General features: G+C 45.6%; 1 protein-coding gene and 1 pseudogene across 4 annotated transcripts in view; both read left to right on the top strand.

The window, feature by feature from the left end:
• Positions 1-4,886, top strand: part of CHI3L2 (chitinase 3 like 2) — a 51,272-nt gene extending 46,386 nt beyond the window's left edge. For all 4 annotated transcript variants that reach the window (XM_081492756.1, XM_081492757.1, XM_081492759.1 and 1 more), the window contains 3 exons: positions 1,660-1,776; positions 2,676-2,815; positions 3,677-4,886. In XM_081492756.1, the coding sequence (XP_081348882.1) occupies positions 1,660-1,776; positions 2,676-2,815; positions 3,677-3,680 (261 nt within the window). In that variant the 3' untranslated portion in view covers positions 3,681-4,886. The remainder of the gene's footprint in view (positions 1-1,659; positions 1,777-2,675; positions 2,816-3,676) is intronic.
• Positions 4,887-10,301: 5,415 nt separating this feature from the next.
• LOC145505252 (acidic mammalian chitinase-like) lies at positions 10,302-22,542 on the top strand (annotated as a pseudogene).
• Positions 22,543-24,307: the final 1,765 nt, after the last annotated feature.

The following is a 24,307-nucleotide window of genomic DNA, read 5'->3' as shown; positions in this document are numbered from 1 at the left end:
GACAGACTTAACATCATAGAGATAACTATCAAAGGTGTTTGGCTGTTTAGACTATCATTCCTTTTTGCTCCTCAACCTGGAGAAAAAAAATTTTTAATGTATAGGAAGCTCTAAGAGTCAAACAGTAATTCAACTAACAGAAACTCTTGGATTGCTCCCATATCGCAAAGACTAGGTCCTGTGAGAGCTAGAAATAACTCATTCTTCATCCTTGTCTCAAAAGGCTTACTGTCCAGGTGGAAAGAATGTAGAATACAAATGAAACTAGTTAAATAAGAGTTTTAAAACTGTCATAGTTAATAACATTATGTGGGTACTGCAAAATGAGATATGATTAAGTGGCCAATGTGGAGGGCCGTGAGTTCAGAAGTGGGTGATGGGGAAGGCTCCATAGAGGAGGAGAGATGTATGCTGAATCTTGAAGGATAGGAAGGAGTTTGATCAGGTAAGGAAAGAACAATGTCCTACATCTTGGTTTCCCCTTGGAGTCCTAGTCTATCCCCTCATCACTGGCATGGACATGCTATCAACTGCTACTGAGGGTCTTGGCATCCACTGAGATACTCTGAGTGTAATGCTCAATTTTTTGTCTCACCTCACATGGGGGAATGACTGAAGAACCATCAGTTGAGTTGACATGGGGAAAAGGGTATGAGTCACCATCAGAGTCCTCACTGATTCACTTAATTTAAGGAATAAGAGAGGTCGGAGTTCAGAATCTGCTGGAAGGATTTTAGTACAGACCACTGGATACACACTCCCCTATTGCATGGAAAATTTAACTTGATTGTTCAGTGTATCACCCTACATCATTATAACTTTGACAAATTGGTATTTCCTTAAATATTCAGATTTCCATTTATCACCCTCATTGAGGCAATAGAGCAGGAAATGGCAACCCACTTCACTCTTGCCTGGAGAAACCCATGGACAAAGAAGCTTGGCGGGTTATAGTCCACGTGGTCTCATTGAGGCGAACATGAGACTAAATAATCTAAAAAGAGTAAGCAAAACAAAATGAGTTTTCTGTGTGGCTTTAAAATGCATTTTTCAATAAAGATGTGTCTTTTTTAGTAGCTCTTACTTCTGCTAACAAGAAGAGAAAAATAGCTGATGATAGAAGGGGAATCCCAGCACAGGCACATTGTGAGGGGGAAGGGGCAGAGGGAGAGTAGTGGGGTTGAAGTGGGGATAAGCTACAAGGTGGGGAATGATGGTGATGGGCATTGTGACGCTACATGTCTGTAAAGCACTTTATTGTTTTCAAAGTTGTCTTTTTTTCCTAACATGTATTAGTTCAGTTGATCCTAACAACAATATTGTTAGGTAGGTATATAAGATACATAATTATAATTGTTTCCATTTTGCAACTGAAGACATGGGAAGATTTACTGATCAATACTGAGGCCTGATGTGGAATTCAAGTACTCTCTGCCCTCTGGCTGTTTGTGGTTCCTCCTGATGAGGCCTTAGCATCAACAGTTTCCAAAGGTTCATCTTGAACCATTCATTCTGCATGTTGTATCTGATCATTTCTCCCATTGATTCCTGGAGTAAAGATTCTGATATTGTCCCCAAGACCCTTACCTTCTCCTTTTATCTCAATAAATTTCAAGAAGAGCCCATTACTGAACCTCTTGCTCCTCCTTTCCTTACCAGATCTGTCAGTTCCTACAAGGAGCCAAGATCACAAGGCTCCACGATCAGCAAGTTCCCTATGCAGTCAAGGGGAACCAGTGGGTGGGCTATGATGATGTGGAGAGCGTGGAGACCAAGGTATGTCTGGGTTCTGGGAGAGCAAGAGGCTCTGAGACAGTTGTCCCCAAGCAAGAGGCTCTGTGACAGCTGCCCCAAGTAAGAGGCTCTAGGAGAGCAGAACACTCCGGTGCTTGGGGAATAGGGTGTGTGATCAAATGCCTCAGTACTCTGTGTGGAAAGAGAGAAGCCTCTGTGGTGCAAAGCTAGTCATGTCATGACTCTAAGTCATACCTGTGAGCACCTATAGTACATGCAGGAGAGGTGGAAAGATGCAAGGAAGAATTAAGAATAAGGGGAGAAGCAAGGAGTGGAGAGAAGGGAGGAGGGAGAAGAAGGGAAAAAGAGCAAAGGAGACATTGGTGCCTATACAGAATGGTCACCCACCTGGTTGTTTATCTCAGGACAGACCCTGAAGTCTTTCTCATGGATTATGAGGCTCCAGATTTCTGAGTCTACCAGTTCTTTGGAGAAGGAAATGGCAACCCACTCCAGTATTCTTACCTGGAAAATCACATGGAGAGAGGGGCCTGGCAGGCTACAGTATACAGGGTTGTTCTTAGACCTTGCTAAGATGTTTGCTTTCCAGGTGCAAAGCAGGACAAAGGCATCAGTGTAATTGACAACCCAATTGTAATTGAAATCCTGCTAGTGATTTCCTAGGTTCTACTCCTCATCCTAGAGGCCTAGGTTTTGGACCTGGGATGTGATTATTCCATGAGAGGTGGTTAATAGCAGGTGGCTCTCTCTTCATTTTATAAGCCTTCCTGAGCAACCCTTTCCTTCAGGGAATCCATGACTCCAGAGAGTGTAAATCTACTGCTACATTCTAAGCTCAAACCCTTCTGTGAACCTGACTTGGGTCTTGGGCCTTTAAGGACTCCTTCTAACCTCAGTATACTTTCCTGTTCTCCCCTCAGGTTCAGTTTCTAAAGAATCTAAACCTGGGAGGGGCCATGATCTGGTCCATTGACATGGATGACTTCACTGGCAAATTCTGCAGCCAGGGTCCCTACCCGCTTGTTCAAGCTGTCAAGAGGAGTCTTGGCTCTCTAGAAAGGTAACAGAATTTAGGACAGACTGAGAGAGTGGGCAGAGAGCTGGGCACAGCGGGACACAGGAGACTGGGGGAGGTAGTCTTCACATATTTGGACTGATGAATTCTCAAATTCCTTTGGAACTTCTGTCCTCATTTTTCTTATTGATTAGTCTGATTCTGTTCTTTTGGTGAGCTTCCAAAGACTTTTAACGTATAACAATAGTAATCTGGCTACCATTTATTGAGCACAGTCTAAGCTAAGGGTTTTCTTTTCATGTAGAGTGGGCATAAACATTTACTCCACCGCAATTCTTCACTACAAAATCATCAGCCTGTTTTAATTTTCTAAATCAGAGTAAATCTGACTTTATGCTCCCAGTTGACTGCCGAGAGATCCAATCTCAGTTGTTATTAATGCTCTATCCCTCTCCCCATCCACAGTTTTGTTTTTTTTAATTGGAGGAAATTTGCTTTAAAATGTTGTGATGGTTTCTGCTGTACAACAATGCAAATCAGCCATAATTATACATATATCACCTCCCTCTTGGGTCTCCCTCCCCTCACCCCAGCCCACTCCTCTAGGTCGTCACAGAGTGCCTGGCTGGGCTCCCTGGGTTATACGGCAACGTCTCATCAGTTATCTATTTTACACATGATAGTGTATGTATGTCTATGTTACTTTCTCTATTTGTTCCACTCTCTCCTTCCTCCACTGTGTCCACAAGTCCATTCTCTAGATCTTGCTTTAGTCTGAACAGTCAGAAGGTCTCATGGTCATTATTGGTGACCATGCTCATTATTGCCTTAACAACAGGTGGTTTGGCTGCTGCTTCATCCCTGGGTCCTGGGTTCTGTAAGCAAATCCTATATCTTCTTGTGCAGGTGAGAGTGCTGCTGACCAACCAGGTGTGCTGACATCATCTCAGTGGAGAGCGGGACACTGGAAATCACTGCAGACAGACAACTGGAGAGGACTGGCCATATTGTCCTGGAGAAGGGCCCAGAGCGGTGCAAAATCTCCTAAACTATATGACTGGGCAGCAGCCTGTCAACTCTGAACATCTATATCTTAGTAACTTGACTGAGGCCTTATGTTATTGATTGGGCTTTGAAATACTTTCTTTTGTTTCCAGGCTTAACTCATAGCTAAGTAGGTAAGTTGACCTTGCTGGGTACTCCTGCTGCAGTAATTCATGTGTGGGATTCTTAGAGGTTAGATGAGACCCTCAGGATGTTTCTTCCCCAAGTCTCCCTTTGACTGTCTCTCAGACCTCAGGCTGGGTCTGGCTTTATTCTCCTGCAGCGGCTAATTGGTTCCCTTGAGGCACAATAAAGAAAAAGCATTTTGTTCCAGCCAGTGTGGCCTCCTCTGTGCAATCCTGGACTTTGTGGTATAAGGCTGTCCTCTCCCACCATTTGTGGGTACAAATGTAGGCCTGCATATCACATGTCTAAATATTTAAGAGCCAAGGGTTAAAATATGATTTATACTCTTAACTAATATGATTTTGCAATGACCCAAAAGATCAGGTTTGAATTCCGAATTCCCAGACTCCTGGGAATTCTGTGCCGGAATGCAGCAGCTTGTGTCCTTGATTCCCAGCCCACTGGTAGCCCCTTTCCCTTCCCATCTAAAGCCCTGACTCAGAGAGCAAGGATCTCACATACACACTGGCAGATGTTGCTGGAAGGGGAAGTTGTTATGGGAAACAATGACTGAAACTGCCCACCCTGCCAGGCACTATAGTAACCACTTGCATGAGTTATTTTACAACAGGAGGTCCTGGTAAGGAACATGGAACTAACAAGCCACCACCAACTGGAAGAATTCAGGAAAACTCAAAAGGAGACTCCATGCGTCCTTCCACCTCCCAGAATCCTCACTGAAATCCATCTTGGCTGAGCAATGCATGTGCCAACAAGAAGCACCCTGATTCAGAGTGACTGGCTGGAAACCACCCAGAAACTAACCCCATCACCATAAAACCCGAGACTGAGGGACATGTGGTAGAGCAGCCCTCCTGGGTTCCCCTTACCTTCCTGCTCTCTGCCTGGGTGCCTTTTTCCAATAAAGTCTCTTGCTTTGGCAGAACATGTGTCTCCTCGGATGATTCATTTCTGAGTGTTAGACAAGAGTACACTGTTGGGCCCTGGAAAGGGCCCCTTCCTGCAACACAGACATCTCAGCTTTTGCATCCAAAGTTTGTCTTCACTCCACCCCAGTGCGCGTGCACACACATACACACACACACACGCATACACAGATCCTCTGGCAAGTGTGTTCACACCAGCCTTGTGGTCCACACTCAGGATGAGCGAACAGGGAAAAGGGCTGCACAGGACCTGAAAGTGGGAACAGGATGTTTGGCTACTTGTGCAGGAACCCTGGGTATCTGGATTAGTGTTTAAAAGTGCAGGGGTGTGGGCTTCAGGGCTAAGGATGTGCCCTTAGCCCTGCCATCTCCTCACCTCATGGTGAAGGCTGCAGCTGGAGGAGGACCAGAGTGGAAACACCGAAAGCAGGGAGTAGCAAACTGTGGCTGACGGGTCAAATCTAACCCTCCTCTTGCTTCTGTGAATAAACTTTTTATGGGAACACAGCTTCACATAATTTGTTTACATATTGTCTATGGCTGCTTTCTCTCCACAATGGCAGGGTTGAGAAGCTGCAACAGATTCTGTGTCCGTGCATGCTAAGTCACTTCAGTCATGTCTGACTCTTTGCAACCCTGTGGACTGTAACCCACCAGGCTCCTCTGTCCATGGGTTTCTCCAATGCAAGAATACTGGAATGGGTTGCCATGCCCTTCTCCAGGAGATTTTCCCAACCCAGGGATCGAACACACATCTCTTATGCTGCTGGCATTGGCTGGTGGGTTCCTTACCACTAGACCCACATGGGAAGCCCTCACAGAATGGCCTACAAAGCCTAAATATTACTATATAGCCTTTTATGGAAAAGCTTGCAATTCTTCCTCTAAAGCATGGTGCCCAAAGCTGGGTCTAATGCTGCCTGAAGTCTAAGGCTGTACTCAGACACCTTAATTCCAGGATAAATTGTGTTTCCCCTCATTCTCCCTTTCCTTATTGAAAAATGATTTTTACCCTAAACTTTCTATTATCTATTTGTCTATCTAGTTGTTTATTTTTGGCTACGTAGCATATGGCATCTTAGTTCCCCAACCAGGGATCCAACACATGCCCCCTGCAGAGGAAGTGTGGAGTCTTAATCACTGGATTGCCAGGAAAGTCCCTTACCCTAAACTTTGAGCAACACTTTCATGTGCACATTTAATCCTCTTGGCTTATAAAGGTGGTGTATAAGTCCAATTTGCAGATGAGCTGACTGGGGCTCAGGGAATGTAAGGTCATATATCTAAGTGGTGGGAGGGCCAGGATTTCTGCAGAGGGGGTGCTTAGAGATGGCTATAGGGTCTGAAGGAGAGTGAGAGTGGACTACTAGGGTGTCAACTATAAATTGGCACTTGACATGGGCACTTGCCATCTACCTCTAAAGGATTAAATCATGTGCTGCTGCAGTTGCTGATTTTCAATACCCCCTGAAAGGAGCTCAAGATGGAGAGCAGAAATAAGGCACTCTGTGCTCTGAAAACTGGCAGAATAGGTCTTCAGATAGTTAGACATTTTGAGGAGCCAATTTTATGAGCCCAATTCTTGTATCTGCTCATATCTAGAAAAGCACTAAAATCCTTTGTGGTAATGACTGCTATTCATGATTAGCAGAAACCTTCAGTAAAAAAATATGTGCTTGATTGCATGTATTCCCCCTTCATCAAAACCACATGTATACTGTCCTTCCCCCTACTTCTTTGGAGCAATTTTGAGACGGGAATCCGAGTTCTTGTCCATGGAGCCGAAGAATGGAATCCAGGAACACGCAAACACACAGAAGCAAACGAATAGGATTTATTAAAGAGGAGGAGGAAAGTACAAAGCCCTCAGTATAAACACTGAGAGGGAGTAAAAAGTCCCCCCAAGGTGGGTCTTACATCAGTTTTTATATCCTTCCTTAAATCACATTATTTCTAACCAATAAATTTAAAGGTCAAGATACTTAACTTAATATCTTTATGGCTTCTCTTGATTCTTGGATTAAGTGACCACCCTTTTTCATGCCCTCTGGCCATTTTACCTTGGACCAGATGTATGGCTTAAGATTAATGATCATCAGTTGTTTTACCCTCAAGCATATGGAACAGAATTTAATTACTACCCTTCCCTGGATCTGAGTGCTGATAATTTATCAGACTAAACATACATTCCAGGAATTCAGGACAATGGAGCTGGATATTTACTGAAAACAAGACCAAGGTCTCAACATTCTAGTAATCTCTATCTCAGTATCTCAGAGCTATCAGAAGTGCTATCTCCTAGACTATAGTCCTCATTTTTCCCCAAATAAAATTTAACTTGAAACTCTCATATTGCGCATTTTTTTAGTTGAAAAGGGGATTTATTCCTTTATGATTGAGAAAGTGTCAGATGTACATATGAAAGAACAGCGGTGGCAAGCGCTGCTGGAGACTAGGGGAACCTTGTCCCCAGGGTCCCCTAAATGCTGCCTGAGAGCTCCGATCTTTTTACTATAAGTTAGACATTGCCTGAGGGCACTTCTCTGATTTTCTAACACTGGCTCAGTCCTTTGCTTCCTCTGATTATTGCATTCTCCAGAAGCAGAGTAGTGAAATAATTGAGAGTCAGGCTGCCTGGATGCACATCCTGGCTTTGCTCTAACTCACTGACCATGTGACTTTGGTCAAGTTATTTACCTTCTCTGTGCCCCCAGTTTTCTCTGTAAAATGGGAATAATAAGCATGCTTGCTGCCAGAGGTATGAGGGGTAAGGAAGACTGGTACTTGTGTTTGTTGTTAATTTGATTATAGTGGACAGCTGCCCAACATACTACCCTTGGCCTTTCATGGAGCCCGAGAGTCCATGGAAGGTCTGTGTCTTGAGCTCTAAGCCCTGAACTCTATGCATTCCTTTCTCATAGTCGCTGTGAGGAGAGAACCATTTGCTTTGCAAATATCCAGGAGAAGGGTAAGGAGTTTAGGATCTTTTGTTCAGCTGAGATTGGAGAGAAACCCTGATCAGCCTTCTCCTCCTTTCCCCCACCCCTAAAACAACTCCTTTAAGGAGATCTTTTAAGGCTATGTTCTCTACCAAAGAGGAACCACTGACGCTTTAAGGGCATTTGCCACCTGCCTCTGCAGAAACTGAAGCCTGTGCTGCTGCAGCTGGTGGAGAATGAGGCACTCTGTGTTCCAGGGAAACAAACAAAAATTCTGCAAAAGTCTCATTTGGATAATTCTCCTCTCAAGTGACCGATCTTATCTCATTAACTCTCAGTTCAGTTCGTCACTCAGTCATGTCCGACTCTTTGCAACCCCATGGACTGTGGCACACTAGGCTTCCCTGTCCATCACCAACTCCCGGAGTTTGCTCAAACTTATGTCCATCGAGTTGGTGATGCCATCCAACCATCTCATCCTCTGTCATTCCCTTCTCCTCTTGCCTTCAATCTTTCCCAGCATCAGGATCTTTTCCAGTGAGTCAGTTCTTCACATCAGATGGCCAAAGTATTGGAACTCCGGCTTCAGCATCAGTCCTTCCAATGAATAATCAGGACTGATTTCTTTTAAGATTGACTGGCTTGATCTCCTTGCTGTCCAAGAGACTCTCAAGAATCTTCTCCAACACCACAGTTCAAAAGCATCAGTTCTTCAGTGCTGAGCTTTATGCTCAGCTTTCTCACAGCCGTACATGACTGCTAGAAAAACCATAGCTTTAGCTATAGCTTTGACATAGTTTTTCTTCATATCTAGGAAAACACGAAATCCCTTCTTGGTGACATCAGCTCTTCATGACTACAGAAAACCTCTTGTAAGGTAAGCTCTTGATTGCATGGAACTCCCCCTTCACCAAAATCTTATATATTGACCTTTCCCTACTACCCCTTTGGAGCAGTGTCTCAGAGCTATCTGAGGTGCAGTCTCCAGGGCTGCAGTCCTCATTTTGCTCCAAATAAAACTTAAATCACAACTCTCAGGTTGTACATCTTTTTAGTTGATAGTTGCATGGGATGGTATGGATGAAGGGGAGTAGAATAAGAGATTCCAGGTCCCAGGGGCAGGCTGTCTCTGCTTGGATCTGAGCTCTGCTTCTCAGTGTGACCTCGGGCAGTTTACTTAAGTTCCCTTAAACCTCAGTTCCCCCAGTCTGTAAAAGGGATGGCAAGGCAATAATAATATCTACCTCAAAGGGTTTTTTGTTTTTGTTTTTGTTTTAGCATTAAGTGAATTAATCACCTGGCACATTGCATGTGCTGAGTAAATGTTAGCTGTTATTATTATTTTCAGGACTGGGCCAATTCTAGTTAGTTAATGCATCAAGTTCTTGGCAGTCAATGACCAGAGGCCAAGTGAGTCTAAGGCCTGGGAAAGGTCAGAGGAAAGTGGATAATAGCCCCGGGGAGTACTTGCATTGAAGTCTGTAGGTTCCTTTCCTGTATTCTCTTTGAACCCAGATTGCCTATAAATGAGTCTGGATTAGAAGCTCCCAACAGGCTGATCAGCATCTTTCTGAAGACCTTGAACACTCACCTGGTAGATCTCTAAGTGGGAGGTGTCACCCGGAGTGCAGCCAGCGATGCCACCCACGACTGGGATTTTAGGCAGACTAAGTGGATGTCCTGGGGCTGGTGTCAGCGCCAAAGGTAAAACCACACTTTTGCTCCTCTCAATGCCTTCTGGGGCTGAGGGATCCTGAAACACAGTCTGGACACCTGGAATATGACCTTGTGGTGGGCCTCCTGTAGGTGCATCCCCTTCTGTCTGGGTAGTTAGGCTGGGTGTGGAGTGGAGTGAAGGGAGGCAGGTCCTAAAACATTGAGATTCTCAGCCTCGATCTGCAGGCATTTTTACAGCTATGTTTCCTCTGATTTTTATGGCTCTCTGGGGCCTTGTCCTAGGCCTTGCTGCTTCTCCCTTCTGAATCAAAGCCTAACTAGAAATGTGTGCCCCACCCCTCCATGAACTTCTTCCATCCTCTGTAAACCAAGCAGCCTTCAATTAAACAGAAGCAAGTTTGGAAAGTGATACTTTCTCACTCCAGACTTGGTGAAACCTCACAAACTTCTAGCCGTTACCTGACATATACTGCTACAATAGAATCAAAGAGCAGGAGGCTGGGCAGGACCATCTCCCGCCGTCCAGGCAGAGACAAGTCCTGGTCAAATGGCAGACTCACTTCGCTTGTCCACACTCCTCCTTTAGAGTCCAGATGGTCCCTTTTGACCTGTGGGGCCCACTCTGACCTGTAGTGACTTTGAACCCAAGGCCTGCCTTATGCCTGTATCAGATAAGCCATTTTCCTAAATGTATCTTTTAGGATACATTTGGTTGTTCCTACCAAGTCTCCATTGTGTCTCGGGGTTGATTGTCTAAGAAGGAAAACACAGATAAGATTCAGAGGGTAAATGGGAACCATGTGCCCCCTCATATCCCTTTATTTCTGGGCTGCCACCTTGCTTGCTGAGGGGAGCCAGGTGTACAGTGGCAAGGTCTGCAGTGCTACCTATACAAAGCTGTCGAGTGTCCATTCAGCCTTGGAACTTGCATGGAGCACTTTCCATCAAAATGGCAAATTACTGCTTCTTTCTGGTGAGTCTGTCCCGGGAGGCCCAGCTGAGCTTTCAGAGTACGGGCTTCCTCTCCTCCATTTACTCTGTCTCCACCCTAGCTCTCTTCACTCCAAGGCTTCCTTGTCCCCTTTCTCTCTGGCAGCTTCCTTGAGTTCATAACATAGCGGGGAAGGAAGGAAGAAAGAAGGAGAGAGGGAGGAGGGAAGGGCCCAGTGAGCACCCAAGAGCTTCAGAGGGGAAAGAAAGTGTATCTCTCTGGTGCAGCAGGACAAGGCCATTTCCTCATGTAAGATGATGAAAGACTTGGGCTAGCCATTCTGATCCCAACGTTCTGCCAACCACAGAGGGAGCTCAGTGCATAGACTGGACTAAGATTAATTAACAGGAATGATTAGCAGAAAAAAAAATCAGTGAGGCTGAGGTTTTTCCGAATGAACACTCTGGGGACAGGTGTGAGGGTTCTAGGGAGGAAGGCAGACAAGATCTTATAGAGCTCATGAAATTCCTCCAGTGCTAACTCACCCTCAGAGATGATGCCCAGACTGTGGATAGGAGCCCAATGAGATTGGCCACTGGGCCAGGCACAGCGGCTCATCCTGGATATGACTAGGTATTAATAGCTTGGATGAAAATAAAATTTAAGACCATCATTTTAGTTGAGAAGCAGAGCAAAGCTGGTTCAGGAAAAGGTGAGTTCTAGTTCTCAGTGTGAAGAGATTGCTACCAGAAGTGACCTCTGCTTGCCCACCCCTTCTCCACCTTTATTGCCTCTTATGCCCTTCTCCACCACTTTGGATTGTCCTTTGGGTCTGTTCATTCAACACGTGTTAATAGAGAGTAGATCATGTGCCAAGCACTGGACTGGGTAGTGGAGTTTCAGCAGTGTAAGCACAGTCCCTGCCTTCAGGGAGTTCATTGTCTAGTGGGCAGACCAATAAACTAGTGCCTTCAGTGTAATATATGCAGAGAAAGGGATGTGTGTGTGTGTGTGTTTGTGTGTGTGTGTGTGTGTGTGTGTGTGTGTTAGTCGCTCAGTCATGTCCGACTCTTTGGACCCCTGTGGACTGTAGCCTACCAGACTCCTCTGTCCATGGAATTCCCAAGGCAAGAATGCTAGAGTGGGTTGCCATTGCCTTCTCCAGGGGATCTTCCTGACCCAGGGATCAAACCCTGGTCTCCTGCATTGCAGACAGATTCTTTACCGTCTGGGCCACCAGGGAAGCCCCGTGACAGGGAGAAGAAAGCACAAATCCTAAAGAAGCCTAGAGGAAACACAGAGAGCTGTCCAAATATTCTCTCTCTGGGGAAGTCTTCCCTGATTTGTTTTCTATAATACTTTGCATATCCCAGTTTTATTGCTTGTGTCACTGCATTGCATTGAGGTTTGATTGTGCTTATAGGTTTGATTTCCCACCAGGTTCTGAGTTCTTTGAAGACAAGGAGCTTGCCTAATTTTTCTTTTTGTTTTCAGTAGCCAGTACTTGTGCTTCCCTGGTGGCTCAGTGCCAAAGAATCCGCCTGCCAATGCAGGAGACTCAGGAGATGCCAGCTTGATCCCTGGGTTGGCAAGAACCCCTGGAGAAGGAAATGGCAACCCACTCCAGTATTCTTACCTGGGAAATTCCATGGACAGAGGAGCCTGGTGGCTACAATCCATGGGGTCACAAAAGTGTCAGACACGACTTAGAGACTGAACAACAAACCAGTACTTAATATGAGTTTGTTGAATAGATAGCAGGTAAATAACAGTCCTAGTTCCTGAACTGCTCACTATCATCTGAGCTTTCAGGTAGCTCACTGAATGCCTACATTAGCCACCTTCCTTGAAAGCATCATGCAGGGGTCCATGTTGGGAAAGGACTTACAGCAGGCCCTAACTCCCTTCTCAATTTACTGCTCTGTGTTGTCCCAGGTCAGCCAGGGAAATAATGACCCTGCTACCCTCTGACCAAGATCTCTTGTCTTCTTTTTAGGGCTGGCCCTCCTGCTGCAGCTGGGTAAGTGCCCCATGGCTGGGGAGTGCCAGGGTAGGCCCTGGGTACAAGGGATATTAGTCAGGGCAGGGATCATCTCTTATTTCCCTGCCATTCCAGGCACAGCCACCAAAACTGTCTGTTACTTCACTAACTGGAGCCAGTACTGCTCTGGGGTTGCCTGTTACATGCCCGAGAAGGTGGACCCTTGCCTCTGCACACACATCATCTATGCTTTCACTGGCATGACCAACTACCAGATAACAACCATTGAGTGGAATGATGAGACCCTCTATGCCGGCATAAATGGACTCAAGCACTAGTGAGTTCTGGGCTTAGGCTCTGGGCTGAGTTGGAAGCCTTTCAGAAGTCCTTAAAGATACCAGTATCAGAATGCCTAGTCTTTGAGTCCTGTTTGCAATCACTCTCATGCCTCATTGACAGAGTTGTTAACATCACTCTCCCCAGGGGAGGCAGGTTGCTGTCATTTGCCTAGATTATTTTCTTAGCAGACCCTCTGCATCATATTCTATGGGTCCCACGAAGTACTACTACAAGGGATTCATTGTGAATACAGTCCCCTGGAGTTTGCTGCATTGCAGTAAAGTCCCACACCACCCTATGAGCTAGCTACCAGTTTAACTTAAGAAGGCTCTCATGCCAGTTAACACTTAGCATATTTATTGGGTGACTACCAATGAATTGGGTGAGCCAGGCATTATGCTAAGTGCTTTTCATTTATTTTTTTTAATGTAACTCTCATAACAGATGCAAAGTTTTAACAGATATTTTAAATTGAGGACACTGTATCATAGAGAGGTTTTCCTTAGACCATACAATTAGTAAGTGGCAGAATCCAGGAATGCCTGACAAGTTTATCAGATGGGTTAATTGATACTTTGGTCCAGTTGGGAATCAGTGGGTAGGTTTTAAGATCAAACTCAAAGGACCTGGTGCCTGCTGGGAGTCACCATGGAATAGAAGAATTAGGTTTGAATCCTGCTCTGCCAGCCTTGGTAGCTGGGTGATGTGAAACAAATTGCTTAACCTTTCTGAATATTACTTAGAGGGCAATGTGAGACTAATAGTTCCTGCCTGATTGTAAGTGTGACAGGAGCAATGCATGTGACATGCCTGGCATTTGGTAAGCACTTAGTAAATTGTAGATACTTCTACTGCCCCTATTCCTTGCTCTTTCCTTTAAAAGACTCAGACTTTCAGCTTTCTGGTCTTGTGTGTCCCAACAGCTCCAGCCCACCTACCATCTGTGTTAAGGGACTGGTTTTAGATTCTTTCATCCTCCCTAGGAAGGCCTGCCTTGTCTTCCCCTGAAGCTTCCTGTCAAAGCAGAATCCATCAGCTCACTCTCAGGGCCAGGAACAGGAACCTGTTCAATGAGTATTAATACTGTGTCCTGGAGGTACCTATAGTAAGAGAGTACATGTGTGCTAAGTCACTTTAGCTGTGTCCAACTCTTTGCCATCCTGTGGACTCTAACCACCAGACTCCTCTGTTCATGGGATTCTCCAGGCAAGAATGTGAGAGTGGGTAGCCATGCCTTCCTCCAGGGGATCTTCCCAACCCAGGGATTGAACCCACGTCTCCTGTGTCTTCTGCATTGCAGGCAGATTCTTTACCACTCAGCCACTGGGGAAGCCCCAGTAAGAGAGTACCTTGCTCTTATAGAGAGCTTTGCTCCCAGCACAAGAGCATAGACTGGTAATAGGGCAGGCCTGGGGCTGCTCAGGTGTGGGATAAGAGGGTGGTCAGCAGATGACGTCACTTTCCCTGGGAAATTTCATTTACACTGGAATCTTCCTATCTCCAGCAATACAGAACTGAAAACCCTGATATCTGTTGGAGGCTAGAACTTCGGAACCCAGGGGTAAGACTTTGTATTCAAGGCAGAATCACTCCCAGATCATTCAGTCTCATCCAGACTTCAAAGGCTCTAAGATTTTCTGACATGGGTCATCTCTAGATTTCAGGTATCAGTTTAGATATCCCTTAACCTTCTCATCAGAGTTCTCTTTGAAGTCTTTCCTTCCTTGATCATAGCTCTTACCAGGCAGTATTTTAACTGACTGTCTACTTATCTATACCTTCCTCCAAAGAAGCTCCTCCAGGGCAGAAGCTATTTTATTCACCACTATACCCCAGCACTACCAAATGTCAAATGAACACCTGAATAATTGAATATGCATCTGGACAAATAAGAGGCTAAGTGACAAGACAGGATCCAAGAGCTTAGATCACTATTGCTTCTTCCTGTGTTTCACGTCCCCCATCCCCTGGCCCCAAGTGCTCCATGGGAGCACTCTGCACTTGAGAAAGTCCATGTCGAAGCCCCTCACTGCCATTAAGATCATAATGACCTGTTGACTCCAGATTCTCTGACATGGTGGCCACTGCTGAGAACCGCCAGACCTTCATCCAGTCAGCCGTACAGCTTTTGAGGAAGAACAACTTCGATGGGCTGGATATTGATTGGGAGTATCCTGGCAACCATGGCAGCCCAGCTGACACCAAGCAACTCTTCACTGTCCTGTTGAAGGTGACTTAACTTCTCTGTGTCCAAAGAATATAGGATCTAGGCGGGAAGAAGACCTCTGCATGATGAGGAGTTCTGAACACAGCTGAAAGTGTGAATCTCAGCCTGCCTGGCTCAAAGCCTGATTTCTTTAGTGCAAGATCAGATCATGCTTTCAGGGAAAACTCATAGAGCCAAGTTATAGAGACTAATGTAAGGCAGCACAATGAAAGGTAATTTATTTATAGTAAGAAACCTGCCAAAGACTCTGAAACATTCATGTTCTAAGCACCATTATGGGAAGTCAAATAGTCCTCAAATAGGTCCTTCCCTGAGGGGCAGTGTACAGGACAAGATGAACTAGTTACCGACTGAGATGCTCAATAGCCCCTCGCTTTGGTAAGTGGAGGCAGATGCCTCCAGGGGGTACTTCTGCCACCAAGAACAGACATAAAGTTGTTGGGCCAGAGTGTTTTCTCCCCTGGGCAGCTTGTTTGAGCACAATGATTGCTTTGTTACTCTTACCTCCTCATCTTTCTTGATTGATTTTTCCAATTGCTACATTTAATTACATGTAGTTTGTAGAGGTAGGAGCCATTTTTTGTCCTATAGAAGCTTTTTTGTTTTGTTTTTCTGCTCTGGACATTATTTGTTCATTTTAGTTATTTATTTTTTAATAATTTTATTAATTTATTGGTTGTGCTAGATCTTCCCAGCCAGTCCCAGGTTGCTGATTTCTGCTGCATGGGCTTTTCTCTAGTTGCAGTGAGCAGGAGCTACTTTTCTAGTTGCAGCACATGGGCTTCTCATTGTGGTAGCTTCTCTTGTTGTTGAGCACAAGCGCTAGGGTTGGGGCTCCAGTAGTTATGGTTCCTGGGCTCTAGAGCACAGGCTCAGTAGTTGTTGCACATGGGCTTAGTTGCTTCGTGGTGTGTGAGATCTTCCCAGACCAGGGATTGAACCTGTGTCTCCTGCATTGGCAGGCGGATTCTTTATCTTTGAACCACCAGGGAAGCCCTGTTGGTTTTAATATTTAAAAGGTCTCTTTTATATAGGAGGACTCTTAGAAGGTCACCAATTTTCCCTCAATACAAGTTTATTTTTTTTTGAAGAAAAACTCATTATTGTTCCCAGAGATCAACAATACTTTCTGAAGCAAAGAACTCTAAGCTGAATAGTTTTCAGCTTCCCTTATGAGAATCATGTCCTTGTAAGATGCTTATCGGTCCTTGCAGCTTCAGTCCAGTGTCCTCTGTTCCATAGGAAATGTATGAGGCTTTGGGCTTCCCTGGTGGCTCAGATGGTAAAGCATCTGCCTACAATGTGGGAGACCCAGGTTCGATCCCTGGGTTGGGAAGATCCTCTGGAGAAGGAAATGGCAACCCACTCCAGTACTCTTGCCAGGAAAATCCCATGGATGGAGGAGCATGGTAGGCTACAGTCCATGGGGTCACAGAGAGTCGGACACAACTGAGTGACTTCACTTTGAGCACAAAGTCACCCAGAGCAACAAGCCCAGGTTGCTGATTTCTGCTGCTGTGTCTGCTGGAAAATGTACCCTTGAGACTGCCTACCAGATCCCTGAAATGTTGAAGTAAGTAACCCCCAGGCCTGTGGGCCCAAGATCAGAGCTAATTAACCCTGAGACCTCTCCCATAGATTGGCTAATGCTCAGATACCCTTGAGAGAGAGGTCTCCGTCCCAAAAGAATAAAATGATCTCAAAGCCCGAGAGAGACATGGGAAGCCAGTTAAAATTCTTAATGACAAAAGGCTACTTGGAAAAGTTAGTTGAGTTTCAAACTTTTATAAGACCTGAAGGTCTGAGTGCAATGAGTTATTGATTATAGACTGTGTGCCTTCTATATATCAACTTTTCAAATAAAAGTGAGACAGAATGGAGTAAAGAATACTAAAGCATAATCCTTCATGACATGATTACAAACCATATTCAGCTGGAACTAGTACCTTTAGGGGAAGTGGGATGGAGAGTATTATTTTCCTTGGGTCATTTTTCTTCTCTTGTATCCTACCCCCCACTACCCAAGGTACATGGACCTCATCAATGTGATGACCTATGACCTTAGGGGCTCCTGGGATGGTTTCACAGGGGAGGACAGCCCCTTGTTTTCAGGACCCAACGACAAGGGTGACTACAAATACTTTAGTGTGGTAAGTGAAGATTTGGGCCAGTCAGCTCTGATGGATATTTTCAACCAAGTCTTGAGATCTCTGGCCAAGGAGTAAAAGGAAGGCTAAGGAAGCTTGATGGACAACATGAAGATGATGAGTTTTCTTAACTCAGTTCATGTTGCCTATGATTAATTGTACTCATTTATCTTTTACAGCAAAGGAAGCAGAATTGTGGTTTGCAATAATCCCAAACATTGGGGAAAAAATATAACTATCATTTTCATTGATGTTAGGAACACATTTCAGATCTATCTTGCCCTTAATCTTCCTCACTTTTCATCCACTCTCTCCCTATTCTATAAGATTGATCTTCCTAACTTGTATGGCATAGGCAGCTATATAATAAACCTTCTTAATGATTAGTAGATGTATAAATTGATCAGATGTGATTTCAGTGCAGAATTCAACCAGAGATTTTAAAATTGGCATGGGAAAGTCTCCCAGGGGAATACCCTATGCTTAAACAATTCTGAGATGCCATATTTTGCTAGTTGGGGAAATGAGAGAATGCATGACTGAACTCCAATTATATCCCAAATGCCAAGTCTAGTATGAGCGGAAGAAGGGTAATGGAACATTTCATTCCTAATTGACACTGAGCCCTGCTACCTACATAATGTACCTCTTAACGAGGGTGCCTATAACACCCAGTTCCAGAAGGGAGGGTACACCTTTCCTTTCTATGAGGCTGGGTTATGGAAGAGTCTTGACTGCAGGCTATGTCTAAAGTGGCTGGGAAACTGGGTAGAAAATGTTGACTATTCCACAGGCCTCTGGGCACAAGCTCAGCTGCTGCTTAGTAAACATCTTCCTTACCTTTCCTCTAGGATTATGCAATGAACTACTGGAAAAACCAAGATGCCCGGCTGAGAAACTAATGGTGGGCTTTGGGGCTTATGCCAGTACCTTCATTCTCACCAACCCTGCCAACTGTGGCCTGGATGCTCCCACCTCTGGCCCGGGGGATGCCAGAGCCTACACTCAGGAGGCAGGGAGTCTTGCCTACTTTGAGGTAATGTCGCAGAGGGCTGGGAGGACCAAGGAGATTGACTCTCTGTTCTAAAGGGTCAAAAATGCTTCCACAAAAAGAGATTATTTATTCTTTGATTTCTAATCAGGGTACCCCATGTTGCCTGCTCTGAGTGTATGTGGTGGGGAGGGAAGGGTAAACTATTAATAAAATATCTTAAATTTTAATCTTTTAGAGTAAATGTGCATGATTAATACTAGTAATGGTTAACATTTACCAAGTCCAAATGGATAGCCAGCTCTGTTGTCAGTGATTTTTATATATTATCCTATTTAACACTCACAATGGTGAGATGGATTTTATCATCTTACACAGAAGACAGGGAGGCACAGAGGGATTAAGAAGCCCGCTCAAGGTCACAAAACTACTAAGTGGCCGAGCTAAGATTCAAACTAAGGTTGTCCAACTCCAGCATTTCAGACCCTAACAATTATGCATTAGCATCCCCTTGTTGGCCCTTTTGTGACAAACATTCTTTCAAATAAAGGAACAAACAAGCTAGTTTCAAAGGGAAACTGGGGCACAAGGCACAAAGAAGCTGCCCTGTTCCTTATGCACAGATGGGTATTGGCACACCCAGGAATGGCAGGAATTCGGGTGTCATCTTCTCAGCCAGTGCCCTTTCCACTGTGCCACCCACAGGAGACAGAGCAGGGAGCCTGGGTGAAATGGGAGCCATGTGCTCTTATTTCCAGTAAAGAGGGGCTGGGTGGGAGTGTATTCCAAAAAAGAAAGGGAGGGAGAGGGAGACATGAGCCAGGCAGAGTCAGGTCCATCCGAGCCGTGGTTGCTCCTCTTGCCCCAGGTTTGCTCCCTCCTGAAAGGAGCCACTGAAGTGTGGAATGCCCCCCTAGGAGGTGCCCTACGCCTACAGGGGAATCAGTAGATTGGATATGCCAACCCCAAGAGCTTCATGATCAAGGTAAGTCCCTCCAAACCCTATCTTTTGTACACCTGGGAGAGGCAGGGAACCTCCCCTCCAAGTACATTGGAATTAGTACAAGAAAATACTGAAGAGAGGAAAAGCAAAACCCATGGTGGCCCTGAGGTCTCGAGGGAGCCAGTGACCCAGCTGCAGAGCCCAACAGTTGGAACAGTCCCTCTGCTCCTCAGCAATTGCAGCTGGTTTCTCCCTTCCCTCAGCCTCTTCCCCATGTCCAGCCCCCATGCCCCTTCCTGGACTCTCCCCTTTGATCCCCTGCCCTCCTCATCTCTACAACTCTGCTCCTGATCCAGCTCTCTGACACTCTTCCTGCCCCAGGACCACGGTGTAGATTCGAGTTCCTTCCTCTCCTCTGCTCCTGCTTACAGTAACTTCATGCAGGAAGAACACAAATCTGGAGATGAGAGATCCATGGGACCATTAGGCATCTGCCCATTGGCCTTTACATGCTCACATCTGGATGGTTACTGTTTATCAGCCCCAAAGCCCTTCACTCTATACCTCGTAATCACCAGCTCTGTCTCTCTGCCCAGACACTTGCCAGGTGAAGGGCCCTGTGTACCTTTTGCCACTGCAACCCACTCAAGCTCCAGCTCAGACAGGCCTTCTCAGAAGGTGGCTGGTGATACAGAGAGCAGGGGTGAGACTCATTCTCCCTGACTTGGTAGTCCTAAAATCTCTCCTTGTCTACAACTATGTCCATGAGTCCTTCAAAGTGTCTGTGGAAAGCCATTCTGCATTCCCTCCTCTCAATGACTGTATCATGGCCTTCCCCGTCATTCTGCTGGAGTCATTCCCTGCACTTGTGCAAATGCTACCCTACAGTCCCCCTTATTCTCTCCCTCAGGCCGAGAGGCTGCTGAAGAACAGGTTGGGGGGACCATGGTCTGGAACATTGGCTTGGATGATTTCACAGGCACTTTCTGTTGACAAGGCAAATACCCTCTCACGCATGCCCTCAAGTCTGCACTTGGCATCTTCACTCCCGGTGAGTAGTGATGCACCTCTCACCATCCACAAGATGACAAACTGGACATGGTTAAGGAGGAATAAAGGACTATCCAGGGCTCCCCTCAGCCTGGCCTCAAAGGAAGCCTCCTTCAGATCTTCCACCTGTCCTAGCATGTCCATGGGCACTGGCATTTGTGACTCAGAAAGAAAGACTCAGATGGCTGCTATGGGGCAGCCCTTGGGTGGCTGCCCTCATGAAAGGTCCATCACTGTTCCCAAGAGTGCTTCTTGTAGAGCTGTTCTGGGAGCCCCTGGAGAACATCCTGGAGCCTGGGTAGGGAGGGGACCACAAACACCTTGTTCCTGTTCTCATCTGTCCAGCTCCAGCCTTTAGGAACTATGTGGAGTAGAGAAGACAAACCAAGCAAGGGATGCCAAAGTTAGATGATGAGGAAAGGGATGAAAAAAAGAGAACTCTGAAGGGGTCCATCTGGCCCTTTTTCTGAAGTGAGGAGCAGAGTTACATGTTGGTCTCAGGATACAATTTTGCCCCTAACATAAGGACCAGGGCACATGCAGAAAGCAGAAGGGAGGGGCCAGGACACCATGGGGAGAGCCAGTGCTGACTGATGGACTGTGTCAGGTCTGCCGGTTCTTTCAAATTTCAAGTTATCCTCACAGGTGCTCTTGGACACCAGGCGTAATTAGTCTATTTAAACATAAAAACTAGAGAGGGAGAAACAGGGAGGTATTAGTCAAAGGGTGCATGTTTTGGTTATACAATATGGATAAATCCTGGAGATCTATTGTAGAACACAGTAACTATAGTTAACAATGCTTTATTGTATACTTTACAATTTGCTAAAAGGATAGATCTTATGATACATGCTCTTATTGCAAAAGTTAATAATAAAGAGGGCGAAAGGAGACTTTTGGAGGGGATGAACATGTTTATGGCTTTGATTGTAGTAACCATGATGTATACTTATCTCCATCTCATCAAGTTGTATGCATTATATGTCAGTTCAGTTCAGTTCAGTTCAGTCGCTCAGTCGTGTCCGACTCTCTGCGACCCCATGAATCACAGCACGCCAGGCCTCTCTGTCCAACACCAACTCCCGGAGTTTACCCAAACCCATGTCCATCGAGTCGGTGATGCCATCCAACCATCTCACCCTCTGTCGTCCCCTTCTCCTCCCGCCCCCAATCCTACCCAGCATTAGGGTCTTTTCCAATGAGTCAACTCTTCGCATGAGGTGGCCAAAGTATTGGAGTTTCAGCTTCAACATCAGTCCTTCCAATGAACACCCAGGATTGATCTCCTTTAGGATGGATTGATTGGATCTCCTTGCAGTCCAAGGGACTCTCAAGAGTCTTCTCCAACACCACAGTTCAAAAGCATCAATTCTGCGGCGCTCAGCTTTCTTCACCATCAAACTCATGTCAGTCATACCTAATTAGGTGGTTTTAAAAGAAAGATATTAGTGTAGTTGGCATTGCACAGGCTCTGTACTCAAGACAGAACTGGTTTTGAATCTCAATTCTCACCTTGGCTGACATGAATAAAATGATTTTTAAAATTCCTCCACTCTGTAGGATTTTGGTGGGAAGGTATGGACTTCCCAGGCGGCGCTAGTGTAAAGAACTTACCTGCCAATGCATGAGACATAAGAGACCCATGTAAGATCCCTGGGTCAGGAAGATCCCCTGGAGGAGAGCATGGCAAACCACTCCAGTATTCTTGCCTGAAGAATCCCCATGAGCAGAGGAGCCAGGCAGACTACAGTCCACAGGGTCTCAAAAGAGTCAGACATGACTGAAGCAACTTAGCACACATGGAACATAGTATTCGGGCAAGCATTTAAGTTATGGAGGTGATAAATAAGCATTATTTTCCCCTTAAACATAAACTAAAAACAAAACTAATAATTGTGCAGCACTTAGTATTTTATATACCATACGCACTGGAAAATGCTTCACAGAGTAATTCTGAGATTAGCATATCTAATACTAGTAAAGGGAGGAAATAATACAGGTAAAGAGAAGTTAATGACTTGTTTGTGGTCACCGAGCTCATGGCAGAGCTGGGCTATGAACTTGGGTATCACTGATTCAGGCCCGGAGCATTTAACCACTGGTTCAGATAACATGAGGAACCCCCAGTGACACTACAGACACAACACTTGTGCCGGGAAAGGAGACCACTCTAGAACTTATGGGTTCCTTTACTTACTCTCTCAGCTTGCAGAGTGCCCACCCCCACTGTGGGCTCCTCCACAAACACTGAAGCTCCCAAGACTGGCAGCACTGATGATAGTGGATTCTGTGCCAAAAAGTCTGACGGTCTCTATCCCAGCCCCCAGCAAGCATGCCTTCTACAACTGTGTGGATGGACATACTTATGAGGAGGCTCATCAGACAGGCCTGGTCTTTGACACAAGCTGCTCTTGCAGTAACTGGGCTTAAACTATCCCCTTGTGGGGTCCACCAGGGACTCTAGGAACAGAATGATGATTAAATGGAAGTTTTGCCTCAGAATGCCAAGTGTCTGCTTTGATTTATAAGTCTGTGTGATACTCTCCTGCATGTAAAAGAGAAGTCCTGCCTTCCTGCCCCTAGATGGCCGGAGAGGTTGGGGCTGGGAGAGGAGGGGTAGTGACTGGGGTCTCTCTGAGCATCTCTGTGGGAAGTTCTGGAACTCTGGGCTCCTCCTGAGGCAGAAGGGGAATGGAAATGGGAAGACCTAGGAGGAAAGAGAGATCAGATCCATATTCTTTCTCATAAGTATGCCTCCAAATGGCCTTGCAAAAGGACCTAGAAAAGTGGCTGAACTCAGAACACTTAATTTACTATATCTCCTCCTTCAGGAAACTCTTCTTTCACCAGGTTAACTCATCTCCAGACCCCAGGGCTATACAACCCAAGCAAACCATACTTATTTGAGGACAGAGCATGATAGCCAACTGCAGGACAGTCCACACACTCCACTTCCACACCTATGAGCCTAGGAATAGAGTTCATCAGTATGATTTCAAAATTAGCTCACTTAAAAAAAATTAGTTCATCATCTTCATTGCCATACCACACCTGAATGTACCTTTAATTCCCTAAGGGAAAGCACAAAGAAAATGAAAATGCACATTACAGCAGGAGTGGGAGATCTCGCTCCTGACATCTCCAGGGTGGCATGGCCCCTGCTCCAAGGAGCTGAGGAAGAGAGCAGCTCACCAAGCCAGGAAGAGCTTCCACACTAACCAGCTCATTTTTTGGGTCAGGGAAGGGTGGTTCTGGGCATGGTGCTGTTTGGACAAAACCAGTGTAAACAACAAGCAGAACCCCTGGAAGTTAATTTCTTTCCTTCCCATCTCATCAGCTGAATATGAGCAGGGTTTATATCCATCTCAGTGTGTCTGGGATAGTCCTGGTTGTTAACTATTGTCCCAGCCTCCTGTTGATTTAATAAGTTTTACTATTTTACTTAATTTTTTTTTTTTACTAGCCATAGCAAAGTTATCTGGAATGGATTTGACACACCTCCACTTTATACTACTTCCTATTTCTGCCATGTTCCATACACAGTGTTCTTACTTTAAAACACATGGTTAAATCTAAATGTTCATTGGTGATAACCCATCTCTCTTTTCCTGGTTCTTTTCTGGGTGGTGCTGTGCTTAGTTGCTCCATTGTGCCCGACTCTTTGCGAGCCCATGGACAGTAGCCTCTCAGGCTCCTCTGTCCATGGGGATTCTCCAGGCAAAAATACTGGAGTGGGTTGCCATGCCCTCTTCCAGGGGATCTTCCCAACCCAGGAATCGAACCCAGGTCTCCCATATTGCAGGCGGATTCTTTACCATCTGAGCCACCAGGGCAGCCCTGTTCTTTTCTGACAAAGCTTAAATTATTGCCTCTTATAATGACCACTTGCAGATGCTCACTGACGAACGTGTGCTTGGATGGAAGTGGCTAGGGACAGCTACTTCCTCTGGTCTGCCGGGCTAGAGGGGGAAGTCTTGATACTGCTGCTCCTTGGTGGGCCACTTACTGTGCTGTGCCCTGAACCATGGCCTGCAAGAGGCATAAAATCATGAGGTCACCAACGTGGGATCAGTGCGAAATTTAGGAAAATACAGGTTAGAATTATGTGGAATATGAACAGGTAAAGAGAAATCAAGCAGTCACACCATTGAACTTGTAGAGAGTAATCTGAATGCTCTTGCTACAGAGTTTGTCA

This window comes from Giraffa tippelskirchi, chromosome 5 (genome assembly GCF_054371585.1).
Source record: "Giraffa tippelskirchi isolate mGirTip1 chromosome 5, T2T-mGirTip1v1.2.pri, whole genome shotgun sequence".
In the NCBI taxonomy this organism is placed as follows: domain Eukaryota; kingdom Metazoa; phylum Chordata; class Mammalia; order Artiodactyla; family Giraffidae; genus Giraffa; species Giraffa tippelskirchi.
This window is presented reverse-complemented; position numbering and strand designations above follow the sequence as displayed.